The sequence below is a fragment of the Anolis sagrei genome, chromosome 6 (assembly GCF_037176765.1).
Source record: "Anolis sagrei isolate rAnoSag1 chromosome 6, rAnoSag1.mat, whole genome shotgun sequence".
NCBI lineage: Eukaryota > Metazoa > Chordata > Lepidosauria > Squamata > Dactyloidae > Anolis > Anolis sagrei.
In genome coordinates, this window is record NC_090026.1 from 291,510 (window position 1) to 304,620 (window position 13,111).

The 13,111-nt window shown below is 57.8% G+C and overlaps 2 protein-coding genes across 5 annotated transcripts; both read left to right on the forward strand.

Annotated features, from left to right (window-relative positions):
- Positions 1–923: 923 nt before the first annotated feature.
- Positions 924–4,150, forward strand: RNASEK (ribonuclease K). Its single transcript, XM_067469615.1, has 3 exons — positions 924–1,124; positions 2,199–2,275; positions 3,296–4,150. Exons 1-3 carry the CDS (start codon positions 1,047–1,049, stop codon positions 3,435–3,437), a joined length of 297 nt encoding a protein of 98 aa, XP_067325716.1. The 5' UTR covers positions 924–1,046; the 3' UTR covers positions 3,438–4,150.
- Positions 4,151–6,934: 2,784 nt separating this feature from the next.
- On the forward strand, positions 6,935–10,103 carry C6H17orf49 (chromosome 6 C17orf49 homolog). 4 transcript variants are annotated; one of them, XM_060779766.2, is made up of 6 exons: positions 6,935–7,044; positions 7,138–7,232; positions 7,329–7,430; positions 8,717–8,916; positions 9,227–9,331; positions 9,436–9,644. In XM_060779766.2, the coding sequence occupies exons 1-6, from the start codon at positions 7,024–7,026 to the stop codon at positions 9,519–9,521; spliced, it is 609 nt and encodes a 202-aa protein (XP_060635749.2). In that variant the 5' UTR covers positions 6,935–7,023; the 3' UTR covers positions 9,522–9,644. The 4 variants fall into 4 exon arrangements, with proteins under 4 accessions (XP_060635749.2, XP_060635750.2, XP_067325717.1 ...); XM_060779767.2 differs by having other exon boundaries at positions 9,440–9,644; XM_067469616.1 differs by lacking the exon at positions 8,717–8,916 and having other exon boundaries at positions 9,436–10,103.
- The last annotated feature ends 3,008 nt before the right edge of the window (positions 10,104–13,111 follow it).

Genomic DNA, 13,111 nt, shown 5'->3' on the forward strand with positions numbered 1-13,111 from the left:
AGAAAGAGAAGGAAGGAAAGAAAAGGGTAGAGAAGGAGGGAAAGAAAGAAAGAAGGGGAGAGAAGGAGGGAGAGAATGAAATAAAAACGAAAGGGAAGGAAGGAAAGAGAAGGAAAAAAGAAGGAGGAAAGGAGAGAGAAAGAAGGAAGGAAAGAAAAGGGTAGAGAAGGAGGGAAAGAAAGAAAGGTAGAGAAGGAAGGAGAGGAGGGAGAGAAAGAGGGAAAGAAGGAGTGAAGGAGAGAAAGAAGGAAAGAGAAGGAGGGAGAGAATGAAATTAAAAAAGTGAAAGAGGGAAGGAAGGAAGGAGAAAAGGAGGGATGGAACCAAAGAGCAAAGGGAGTGAGAAAAGAAACAGGTAGAGAAGGAAGAAAGAAGAAGGGAAGGAGAAAGAGGGAAGGAAGAGGAAAAAAGGAGAGAAAGAGGGAGGGAAGGGTGGCCACAGCAACGCGTGGCGGGGACAGCTAGTATTCTATATAAGAGGTATGTGTTATAATATTATATATATATATTATAATGTATTATGAAACATTCTCTATATAAGGCGTGTGTTGGGGAGAGGGCAGAGCTCTCTCTCTTGTTCCCCGGACTACACTTCCCAGGTCTCCTTGCGGCAGAGGCTGCAGGTGGGAGGCGCCCTGGCTCTATTAGGACCGAACCACTTCCTCAAGAGGAGGGGGGCTCTTCATCACTTCCTCCCGTGCGTCTCCCTTCAGCGCTATTGTCCCTCCAAAGGGTTCCTTTCCTGACGGGGAGGGGATCTCCCCCCCCCGCTTGTGCGCGTTTCCAGGCTTTTCCCGGCTTTGTTTCTTGTGCGCTTTTCCCCCTGTTGGAATGGTACGGTCCACATCCGTTCCTGTCCAATCGGCGCCCCCGCTTCCCCGTAAGCCCCGCCCTTTGTCCTATCCCGTGTCTTCCCTCCGAGGAAGCCCCGCCTGCTTGTCCTGACGCCTCACGTGACTCTCGGTGGCTCCGAATCCCTTGACTTCCGGGCGGAAGGGCCACTCTCTCTATCCTTCTCTCTGTCTCTATCTCCCTCTCTTCTGGCCATGGTGTCCCTCTTGTGCTGCGGGCCGAAGATGGCCGCCTGCGGGATCGTCCTCAGCGTCTGGGGGGTCATCATGCTGGTAAGGGGGGGGGGAGGCGCCACCCGAGCCCTCCCGGCAGATGGCCACCCTGCCACGGATGGGGGTGGGGAGAAAGGCATCCTGGGGCGCCCAGGGGGGGAGGGGGACCCCAAAGCCCCCCTTGTCTGCCCCCCCTGCAGGAAGGAAGGCCAGCCAGGCATCGAGAGGGTTGGTGAGAGGCTGACACATAGATATCCTGGTGGAGGGGTCGTAGAACCCGAGAGGTGGAAGCCCCCCCCCCCCCACAAGGCCATCCAGGCCACCCCCCCCCCCTTTGGGCAGGCAGGAAGACACAATCTAAGTCCTCCTGAGAGAGGGCCACCCAGCCAGAGATATGATTGGGAGAGAGAGAGAGAGAGAAATCATTATATATATGTGTGTGGGTAGAGAGAGGGGGGGATCATAGACTCCTAGAGTGGAATGGAGCCCCAGAAGGCTGTCAGGAATTGTGGGAGTTGAAGTCCAAAACACCTGGAGGAAGGGTCAAAGACTCAGGGCCACAGCCAGACCGGAGGGGGGGGGCGGTTTAAGAGCTATAACCCTCCCCCTGAAGGAGCCCCCAGTGGGGCAGTGGGTTAAACTGCTGAGCTTGTTGATCAAAAGGTCGCAGATTCAATTCCGGGGAGCGGCGTGAGCTTCCGCTGTCAGCCCCAGCTTCTGCCAACCTAGCAGTTCGAAAACATGCAAATGTGAGTAGATCAATAGGTATCGCTCCGGCGGGAAGGTAAGGGCACTCGATGCAGTCATGCCAGTGGCCACATGACCTTGGAGGTGTCTACAGACAACGCTGGCTCTTCGGCTTAGAAATGGAGATGAGCACCAGAGTCAGACACGACTGGACTTAATGTCAGGGGACTACCTTTACCTTTACCTTCCCCCCTGAAACCTGCTGTACTCAATAATTTGAACTGGTTAATCAATTATGGGTAAACGAGGTTTCTTTTTTAATGTGACACGTTTCAGGGCAGGGATGAACTCTTAAGCCCCCCACCCCGCACCCCCAATTACGGCCCCAGCCAAAGTTGTCCCCTGCCTGCTGTAATGCCTTGCCCTCCCTCCCTTCCTTCTTTCCAGGTCCTGCTGGGAATCTTCTTCAACGTCCACTCGGCTGTCCTCATTGAGGATGTTCCAGCCACGGAGGAGGACTTCAAGTGAGTGGCTGACATCCGTGGGGCTGGGGGGGGGCACGGGAGGTGAGGAAGCCGTGGGGGAGGCCATGGCGGGGGGGGGGGGGGGGGGGGCTGGACTGCAACAGAAAAATGAAAAAGGTTCTGTTTGCGGAGTGGCAGTGTCACTTCCTTTTTTGTTATGCAGTCTTGACTTTGAAAGTCGTAGTTCTACTCCAGAAACACAGCTTATTGTGCTGCAAACTATGCCGACGAATGGGTTGAGACTCGGTGGGGAGGCGTGCACTCAAAGACTGGAGCAGGAGGGTCTCCCTCCCTCCCACCCACTCACCCAGGCCCATGTATTTAGGAGAGAACCAATTAGGAAATGACATTGATCACCCAGGAAGAAAAAATTGTGTTACATAGTGTATTAGTTAGGACATTAAGATCGTCTGGGGAGGCCCTGCTCTCGGTCCCACCGGCTTCACAAGCACGCCTGGCGGGGACGAGAGACAGGGCCTTCTCAGTGTTGGCCCCTCGGCTGTGGAACGCTCTTCCTACAGACATCAGATCGGCCCCCTCCCTGTTGGCATTTCGGAGGAAAGTGAAGACCTGGATGTTCGAACAGGCATTCAATCAAGCAGTATAATTGAGTATAATTGACTATTGGAACACGGAATAATGGATAATGAAATTGGATTCCGATTTTATTGATGAGATGTGATGGATTTGTTATATTGATGTATTGGTGTCTAATTAATTGCTATGCTACTGTTTTCAAATGTCCAATGATTTCCTATTGTGTATACTGAATTATTGTATACACAATAGTCGCCTTAGGGTTGAGAAGAGTAAATAAAGTAAATAAATAAATAATATTATAAATATAATAATAGAATTAATATATAACATTATAAATATAATATAAATATGACAGATTAAATATATTATTAGTATATTATTGTTAATATAACATAGCCTATTCACTGTGTTAGGAGGGGCCGGTGCGTGGCATGGGGTCCTGACCCCCCTCTCTCCCCCCCTCCCCCCCTTTTTCGGCAGGGACGGTCCGAACAAGATCTACGCCCTGTACGAGCAGGTCAGCTACAACTGCTTCATCGCGGCCGGCCTCTACGTCATCCTGGGGGGCTTCTCCTTCTGCCAGGTCCGGCTCAACAAGCGCAAGGAGTACATGGTCCGCTAGCTGTGCGCCGTCCCCCCTCCCCTCTATTGTGCCCCTCCCCCCCGGGCCATGTATTCATTTATTTTTGGGGGAGGGGCTCTCCTTAGTGTTTCTCCCTGACCACGACACCCCCAGACTCTACAACTAGGATCTGGCCGGGGACACGTAATTTATTTCTGTTTGTACTGAACGAATGTTTGAGTGACGGCTGGGTGCAGATTCGGGACCCCCAGAAACATTCCTTGCCCTTCTGCCGCCTCTCTGAGACCCCCACCCACCCACCCCATCCCCTCCCCCTTCCTCTGGTCAGTTTTGCCGGCCGAAGGACACCTTGGCCAAACGGCGCAGGGAGCGGCATGTTTCCTTCTTCTGGCTGAAACCGACGGAACCCGGACTGTGATGTTGTGTAAATACTGTTGCCAAGAATGGCGGACACACGCGGCCACTTCTTCCATGCGCGGCCTCTCCCTCCCGTCGGCACGCTGTGTGTTTTGGGTCCTTCTCCATGTTTACTGTCAACGTTTCCTGTGTAAACTCTGCCGTTCTGGCTGGCTGGGAAGGAAGGGCAACGCGCCCTATATTTGGGGAGCGGGCCGGATTGTTGCCCCGGCTCTTGGTCTGGTCAGTTGTCCAGTAAGAGGGGGCTTGGCGCTCCCCAAGGCGATGGACGCCCCCCGCTCCCTCCGTGTGCAATAATAATAATAAGAATAATAATAAAGGGGGTTTGACCTTCAGGCCTCGTGCGTGCTTTCCCTTCTGCTTCCTGGAAAGGGAGGGGGGGGACTTCTCCATTTGCTGACCGCTCACCCTCCTCAAGGCCGTGACTCACTTGTCTGCCTCTGCTTTTCCTAGTTGGGAGGAGGGGAGACCCAGGAAACGGCCCCCAAGTCCATGGGACACCCCCACTTCCTGGACAACCAAGCCCCTCCCTCCTCAAACTGCCACCCCGAGATCTGGGCCTGACAGGCAACCGTCACGTTCTCGGGGAATGTATTTCTGTTGCACCAAACGGGAGGGGCCACAGGAGACGGGGCTTTAGGCCTCTGATGGGACAAGGCAGGACACAGGCCAGGCATGGAAGGCTGTTGGGAATTGTGGGAGTTGAAATCCAAAACACCCGAAGGGCCGAAGTTTGTCACTGCTTGACATATACATATTTACTTACTTAGGTCACTTACTTACTTACTTAGGCGATTCCCTCATTGGCCGAGTAGGATAGTCTTCCAGGATCAGTTTTCTGGTGGATCTGTAATTTACTGTGGAGCCCTCTTCTTGACCCGCATATTTTCCCACAGTGAGGGCATTGGTTTCCAGACGGAAGGCGGTCTCGGTCAGGGTTGGCTTCACGCACCTTCCTCTTGGCACTTTTCTCTTTCACCCTCCACTCGTGCCTCTTCAAATTCTGCAGCACTGCTGGTCACAGCTGACCTCCAGCGGACCTGATGGCATCCCAGCTGAAATCTTTAAAGAGGGACGACCTGAGCTGACACAACAACTCCACCAGCTCAGAGAAAAAGTGTGGGTGACCGAGAAAATCCCAGCAGATTTCAAGGATGCCACCATCATCACCCTCTTCCAAAAGGGGGAAAGACCAGACATATACATATATACACATGCACATATACGTACATAGGTAAGGTAAAGGTAGTCCCCTGACATGAAGTCCAGTCGTGTCCGACTCTGGGACTTGGTGCTCATCTCCATTTCTAAGCCGAAGAGCCAGCGTTGTCCATAGACACCTCCAAGGTCATGTGGCCACAGGCATGACTGCATGGAGCGCCGTTACCTTCCCGCCGGAGCGGTACCTATTGATCTACTCACATTTGCATGTTTTCGAACTGCTAGGTTGGCAGAAGCTAGGGCTGACAGCGGAAGCTCACGCCGCTCCCCTGAATTGAACCTGCGACCTTTTGATCAACAAGCTCAGCAGCTCAGTTCTTTAAGCTACTGCACCACCGGGGGCTCCCAATATGTACATACAAAGGTATAAATACACCTTTACATATAGAATAGAGTCTTGCTTATCCAACCTTTGCTTCTCCGACCTTCCATCTTATCCGACACTCTGATCCCACTGCCAGGCCCTCTTGGTAGTATTCTCCGTGTCTGGTGCCAAGTTGCACGGGTCACAGTCCGGGAGGAGACTCCTTATCATCCAACATTTCTGTTCATCCAATGTTCTGCTGGCCCGTTTATGTCAGATAATTGAGACTCTACTGTATATGCAAACATGCACATACACTCTATGGAGTCCTGTTCTTGACCCGCCTGTTCTTCCACCGTGAGAACACTGGTTTCTACGCTCATCAGCTGGAACCAAACATCTGAAAAATATGTTTGCATGTATATGTATATGATGCCTGGCTCCACCACAGAGACACATGCGAGAAAGATCTGGGAGTCTTCATGGGGAACCAGCTGAGTATGAGCCAGGAGTGTCATGCAGCCGCTCAAAAAGCCAGTGGGATTCTGGGATTCAGTGTCCAGACTGTGGGAAGAGGTCCCGGTGCCTCTCTATTCCGCTTTGGTCAGGCCTCTTCCCCTGTGTCCAGGGGGATATTGACTCTAAGACGGAAGGTGTCCAGAGGAAGAGGGGGACTCAAAGGTCTGGAGACCATGACTCATCCCTCTGAGGAGCGTCTTAAAGAGCGGGGCCTGTTTAGCCACAGCAGTGAAGGCGGAGAGGAGACATGGTGGCCATGTATGAATATGTGAGGGGCTGCCTGAAGGAAGAAGGAGCCGGGTTGTTTTCTGCCGCCCTTGAAAGTAGGACTCAGCGGAGCCATGAGCCGAAATGGCAGGAAAGGAGATTCCAATGAACACGAGGAAGGACTCCCTGACCATAAGGAGAGCAGTGGAAGCTCTTTCCTTGGAGGCTTTTAAACAGTCTGGATGGCCATCTTTCAGGGATGCTTTGATGGTGCTTTCCCTGCATGGCGTGGGCTCGGACTGGGTGGCCTTTGGGGGTCCCTTCCAACTCTAGGATACTATGGTTGCATTATTATTATTATTATTACTTCATATACAATCAAATATAATTAATCACAATAATATGATTGGCATTGTTAACAATTTCATTATATTGGAAATAATTATAAATTAGGTTAGGACTTCAGTATTATTTATATTTAGTTATATATATAAACACCTGGAGGCCGAAGTTTGCTCATGCTTGCAAACTCATCATAATATAATATTTTTTTATTATTATTCTACGTATGATATTTATAATGCTCGGCTGCGGGGGATTGTGGGAGTTGTAGTCCAAGGCGCCTGTCGGGAAGGCGGGGCCAGAGCAGGGAGAAGGAAGGCAGGAAGCAAGGAAGGAAGGGAGCGCGCCCTCTGGAGGCGCTGCGGCGTCGAGGCAGGAAGGGCTCCTCGGCGGGGCGGCTGTGCCCTGCTCCCATTGGCCGGGCGGCCTGTCACGTGACTCCTCCCTCCCTCCCACCGCGGGCCGAGCTGGGCGCCATCCAGCCAGCGAGCGAGGCGGAAGTTGGCGGGCGCGCGCCGGAAGGAAGAGAGGGAGGAGGAGGGCCTTGTTGCCATGGCGGCGGGAGCGGGAGCGCGGCCATAGAGCGGTGGAGGCACCCGCGGGCGAAGGGCCGCCATGACCTCGGCCTCCACCAAGGTACAGCGGAGGGGGGCTGCTGGGAGACGTAGTCCTCCTGGGGGCGTGGCTTGTCCCTCTCCCTCATTCTCTCTCTCTCTCTCTCCCTCTCAGGTGGGGGAGATCTTCTCCGCGGCGGGGGCCGCCTTCTCCAAGCTGGGCGAGCTGGCCATGCAGCTCCACCCGGTCGCAGACTCCTCCCCCGCCGGGTGAGCAGGGCAGGGGGCGGGGCCTGGCGGGGAGTGGGGGCGGGGCTTCCCCTGGCCACGCCCCTTCTCATCCCCTGACCCCTCCCCCCCAAATAGGGCCAAGTGGACGGAGGCGGAGGTCTCCCTCCTGCGGGCCTCCGTCCAGCGCTTCGGCGACGACCTCCACCGCATCAGCGCCCTCATCAAGGAACGCACCGTGTAAGGGAGGGCGGGGCCTCGGCGAGGGCGGGGACACACCTCCTCGGGGGGCGGGGCTTCCCTGGATCAGCTCTTCTCCTGAGTGCCTCTGGGGGCGGGGCTTCCGTGGGCAGGATCAACTTTGGGGGCGGGGCTTGCGTGCTTGAGTTCTGCCACGGAGGGGCGGAGCTTCTCTTGGGGGCGGGCCTTTCTCGAAGTGGGGCGGGGCTTCCTTGGTAGAGCCCTTCCCGGTGGGCGGGACTGCCAGGTCCAGCTTGGCCTCTGTGGGGCGTGGCTTCCGTGGGCGGGGTCTATCTTGGGGGCGGGGCTTCCTTAGTTGAGTTCTTCCCTGGAGGGCGGAGCCTCCTTGGCTCAGCTCTTCTATGGGGCGGGGCTTCTCCTGAGTACCTCTGTGGGGGCGTGGCTTCCGTGGGCAGAGTCAATCCTGGGGGCGGGGCTTCCCTGGCTGAGCTCTTCTATGGGGCGGGGCTTCTCCTGAGTTCTTCCCTTGGTGGGCGGGGCTTCCGAGGCCACTGCGGAGAGTGGCTTCTCTTCTGGGCGGGGCTTCTCTCGAGTGCCTCTGGGGGCGGGGCTTCCGTGGGCAGTCAATCTTAGGGGCGGGGCTTACTTGGTTGAGTTCTTCCCTCGGTGGGCGGGGTTTCCGAGGCCTCTGCGGGGAGTGGCTTCTCTTCTGGGCGGGGCCTCCTTGCCTCTGTGGGCGTGGCTTTCGTGGTTGAGTTCTTCCTCTTAGGCGGGGCTTCATCTGCCTCGGAGGGGCGGGGCTTGCCTTGGGGGCGGGGCTTTCTCGAAGTGGGGCGGGGCTTCCTTGTTAGAGCTCTTCCCAGTGGGCGGGACTGCCAGGTCCAGCTTCGCCTCTTTGGGGCATGGCTTCAGTGGGCGGGGTCTATCTTGTATATGTCGCCTCTTTGGGGCGGGGCTTCCGTGGTTGAGTTCTTCCCAGTGGGCAGGGCTTATGGTGAGGGGGCGGGGCTTTGTCGGCCTCGGAGGGGCGGGTCTTTCTCTCAAGTGGGGCGGGGCTTCCGTGGTTGAGTTGCTCCCAAGGGGCGGGGCCTATGATGAGGGGCGGGGCTTCATTTGCCTGGGAGGGCGGAGCTCTTCCCGGTGGGCGGGGCCTGCCTTGGGGGCGGGGCTTCCAGGTCCCCTAACCCTTTCCCAACATCCCTTCCAGGCTGGGATGTTGACACTCACCCCCCCCCCCCATGAGCTGACCCCTCCCCAATGTCTCCCCCTTTTCTTTCCCCCCTTCCTCCCCCCTCCCTCCTGCTGTCAATCAATTCCGTTTGCAGGGCGCAGCTGAAGGGGGCGGCCAAGCGCAAGGCCTACGAGGAGAGCGGCCTCCCAGCGGAGTCGCCCAAGAAGGGGCCCCGCAAGCAGTCGGGGGCCGGGCAGGGCCCTCCACAGCCGCAGCACCAGGGGGCCCCCTCCACCTCCTCCTCCTCCTCGGGGCCGACCCCCGAGCCCCCCGCCAAGAAGCACAAGGCCTGCGGTGAGAAGAGAGGGAAAACAATGCAGGCCTGGGCCAACTTCGGCCCTCCCTCCGAGTGTTTTGGACTCCAACTCCCAGCATTCCCAACAGCCTCAGGCCCCTTCCTTTTCCCCCTCAGCCGCTTAAGCGGCTGAGGGGGAAAAGGAAGGGGCCTGAGGCTGTTGGGAATGCTGGGAGTTGGAGTCCAAAACACTCGGAGGGACGGAGGGAGGGCCAAAGTTGGCCCATGCCTAGTACAATAATATAATATATAAGTAGGACTCCCCCCCCCCTTTTCACCCTAGACATGACCCCCTTTTTCTCCCCCCAGACGTGACCCTGAGCGCCCTGAACGACTCGGACGCCCACAGCGACCTGGTGGACATCGAGGGCCTGGGAGACCCCCCTCCAGCCAAGAAGCTCACCTTCGACCAGGGTCAGTGTGGGGGGTCAAGGGGGGGCACATGGGAGGGGAGGGGGCGTGACCCCCTTTGGACCCCTGGGACGCCCCACGACCCCCCCTCTCTCTCTTTCTTCCAGACAGCCTGACCCTGGACTCCGCCTTCCTCTTGGCCCCCAGTGGAGGAGGGGGCGGCAGGGTGAAGGCGGACCCCCTCCCCCGCTGAAGGAGGACCCCCTCCCCCACACTCTTCTGGGAGGGGTATACAGGTCAAGTGGGGAGGGGTCTTTCCCCCCTCCCCATGGCCAGAATTTGGGTCTGGGGTCCCCCTTTGAAGTGGGAGGGGCGCCATATACATGTCAATTGGGGAGGGGTCTCTCCCCCCTCCCCATGGCCGGGATTTAGCCCTGGGGTCCCCCTTTGAAGTGGGAGGAGCGCCATATATATGTCAAGTGGGGAGGGGTCTTTCCCCCCCTTCCCATAGCCGGGATTTGGGCCTGGGGTCCCCCTTTGAAGTGGGAGGGGCGCCATATACATTTCAAGTGGGGAGGGGTCTTTCCCCCTCTTCCTATGGCTAGGATTTGGGTCTGGGGTCCCCCTTTGTAGTAGGAGGGGTGCCATATATATGTCAAGTGGGGAGGGGTCTTCCCCCCTCCCCATGGCTGGGATTTGGGCCTGGGGTCCCCCTTTGTAGTGGGAGGGGCGCCATGCCTCCCTTCCCCCTTGACGCCCCCCCCCCCTTGCTTGTATTTTAATGGTTTTTGTATTTTAATGGCCTTTGGCCGCAATAAACATTGTCCTCCTTCTCCTCTGAGGGTCTTCTGCACTCTGTACATGCTCATGCGCTCTCCCACCCACCCATTGAGGCTCACCCATCTTCACACACTCCGTCACACACGCACACACACTGACACGCTGCTCCTTCGCCAAATGCCCCCCCCCTCCGCCAATTGGCCGCGCCTGCCAAGCCCCCCTGGAGCAGCACCGGCAATACTGGCGGCCAGAGGGGTGGACGCTGCCAATATTGAAGTGCTGCTGGAGCGGGGACGGCCTTCTCGGGGAGCGGGCAGTCCTCCCCAGGTGCCCCCCCCCCCCATGCAGATGGGTGGATGGACGGACAAACCAAGAGAGGGGGGCGCTGTGTGCTTGGGTGGGGCCTGGTCTTCAAGGTGGGGGCTGCCGGTCACTCCCAGGCGGGCGAGAGCTCCGGCCGCTCGCGTGGGCACCACAAAACGGCTTGCGGATTCCTGACCCCGACAAACCATTGTTGTGCTGCTGGCGCGAACCCCGGTCGACGACGACACGGCAGCACAGCTCCATCCAGGCCCATGGGGGGGGGGGGGGGCTCTTGACCCTGAACTGACCTTCAACTGCCCCCTCCCCTTTCCCCCAAAACTGCACTCCGAAGCCCCCCCTCCCTCCCTCCCTCCCTCCAAAGAGCTGATGATTCTATCCTGGCGACCTTTGGCCTTGGGGAGGGGGATGCAGGTCTCTGTGTGTCAAAGGTCAACTCAGATGGGGGGGGGGTTGAGGGCAGGGAAAAGGGGAGGGGCTTGCATCAAAAGACTGGAGGGGGGGAGTGGCCAGAGAGGGTCCGGCCAAGGAATGCTCCTCCATCTCTTCCTCTCGTCCATTGAGAGATACATCGGTGACCCCGAATGGAGAAAGAGGGCTGAGGGGGGGGGGGCTGCCCCCCCCACACACACACAATGTTCAAAGTGGCATCCATACACACTTATGAATATGAATACAGGACAAGGCTCTTGACCCCCCCCCCCCCAACAACATGTGAGCCCCCCCAACATTGAACTCTATAGGGAAACAACCCCCCCCCCCACACACACACACAACCATTATGCAGGAAGGGAGGGGCGGCAGGGCAGGGAGAGTCAAGGCAAGGACATTTTTGTGGGGAGGGGGGGCTGACATAAAGCAGGGTATTAATAAATATAATAATAATAATGAGACACACCCTGGGCAGTCAATGCAAGGACCCCCCCCCCCATTTTCTCCCTGGCTAATTGGGGCGGTATTACAGCAACATGCATGCCCCCCTCCATTTACACCCTGACCCCCGCCCCCCATGGCTATAATCTGTAAAGGGCCAGAAATGGGACCCGGGGGGGGGGGAGGCAATGGCCACTTGCACTTCCTGTTGAGAGTGACCTGGGACCCCTTTTCCTGGCCCTGTGGTTCCAATTGGGGGGGGGTCCTCACCCCCCCCCTTTTCTTCTCCCCCCAAAATCGCCATTTTGGGCCAAAGAGGAGCCAAAGTGGCCGAGGCGCCATCTTCCGAGCCTCCTGGGCGTGGCCTGCCTTTTGCAGGAAGTCCTGTGACAGAAGGGTATGGGGGCTTTTGGGGGGGGGGGGTCCCTGGGGGCCCTCATGTGCTCAGGCCAGGCCTGGGAAGGGCACCCCAAGAAATATAAAGCCAGTCCTTCCAAAGTATTGCCTGTGGGCCCGATCCCTTTTGGGTTGTTTCCCCCTTCTTTTTCTGGGGGCCCCTGAAATGTTTTTGGGGTCCCCTTGCTGTGTCCGAATGGGGACAGTCCATTTTCAGAGGGGAGGGGAGGCAGACGTGGCACTTGTTTGGGCGGCGGCCTGGGCCTCCTTCTCCACCAGCCTTGCTTTTGGGGCTCCCTCCCTTTGGGCGGGCGCCAGCTCCCCTTCGGGCCCCTCTTTTGGGGGGCAGCCCCCTCCTTTGGCCCCGATCCAGCCCCGCTCCCTTTTGCAAGCAGGAAGCCCTGATCGAGGCTCCCTTGAAGGAGGAGGAGGAGGAGGACGTGGTGTGCTCTGAGCATGACGCATCTCATTTCGGAAGGAAAGGGGGCCTTCCTCGGAGGGAGGGGGCCACCAGTCGCTCTGGGGGCCCCTCAGTGGGTTGGGGGTCTGCCTCGGGGGCTCCCCTTTGCCCCTTCCCCAGCATTGCCTTCCTCTTTCTTCAGGCCTATGAATTCCACACTGGGTGTGATTCTGCCATGTTTCCCTATGCGCCCCCCCACTTGCGCCACTCCCTTCTCCACCAAAAGCAGGGCTTCTGGGGTTCGGGACAATTTTGGGGGGCCCGCTGGACAAGGCGTGGCCCCCCAATTGCCTCTTTTCAGGGACCCCTGGCCTAGAAGGGCCTTCCAAAGGACACAATAGGGCACAACGCCCTCCACAATGCTTCAAGACCCCCTGGGCGCCCTTGGCCCCCACCCCGCCACGTGGCCCCCCATCTTACCTGCTTGGCTGACCCCATCCGAATGCCTGTGGGCACCCCGAATTTTCCAGAAGGCCTCAAAAACAGCTTTGTCCACCCACTGGGTGTATTTCCCTGCTGTCACACACTTGTGGCCCCAAAGAAGCCCCTCCCAGGCCCAGGTTGGAGGTGGGGGCCGATGGAGCAAAAGGGGGGGCCCGGCGCTCCCCAAAACCCCACTGTGGCCCCCAACTGGCCCTGCCTCCCCCTTGGCCCCCCAGGAATGGCCCCTTCCCCTCTTACAGGGGAACAGTGAGGGGTGGCCCCCCTGGAGACCCCATCCCACCCCAGGGGCCCCCCTGGGCCCCCCTCGAGGGCCGGCAGCCCCTCTTTCGGAGCGGAGGGAGAGGGCGGCCGGGCGGGAGGGAGGGAGGGAGGGAGGGAGAGACCGGAGGCAGACTTGGGCTGAGAAAAGCCTGGTCCCGTTTCCCCCGGCACTACTTTCTACACTTGAATAGACCCCTTTGGGGGGGCCACAAAAATCTGGGAAAAATTCAGCAAGGAGCCCCAGGGGCCCCCAGGGCGCATGCCGAGTTTGGGGCCGATCGGAGCAGCCCCTCCCCAGAAAAAAAATA

Bases quoted from the DNA above. Each gene is read 5' to 3' on its own strand.
- RNASEK (XM_067469615.1), top strand. From the start codon at position 1,047: ATGGTGTCCCTCTTGTGCTGCGGGCCGAAGATGGCCGCCTGCGGGATC. The intron at 1,125-2,198 runs GTAAGGGGGGGG...CCTTCTTTCCAG, and splicing joins TCTGGGGGGTCATCATGCTG to GTCCTGCTGGGAATCTTCTT. The intron at 2,276-3,295 runs GTGAGTGGCTGA...CTTTTTCGGCAG, and splicing joins GCCACGGAGGAGGACTTCAA to GGACGGTCCGAACAAGATCT.
- C6H17orf49 (XM_060779766.2), top strand. From the start codon at position 7,024: ATGACCTCGGCCTCCACCAAG. The intron at 8,917-9,226 runs GTGAGAAGAGAG...TTCTCCCCCCAG, and splicing joins CAAGAAGCACAAGGCCTGCG to ACGTGACCCTGAGCGCCCTG. The intron at 9,332-9,435 runs GTCAGTGTGGGG...TCTTTCTTCCAG, and splicing joins GAAGCTCACCTTCGACCAGG to ACAGCCTGACCCTGGACTCC.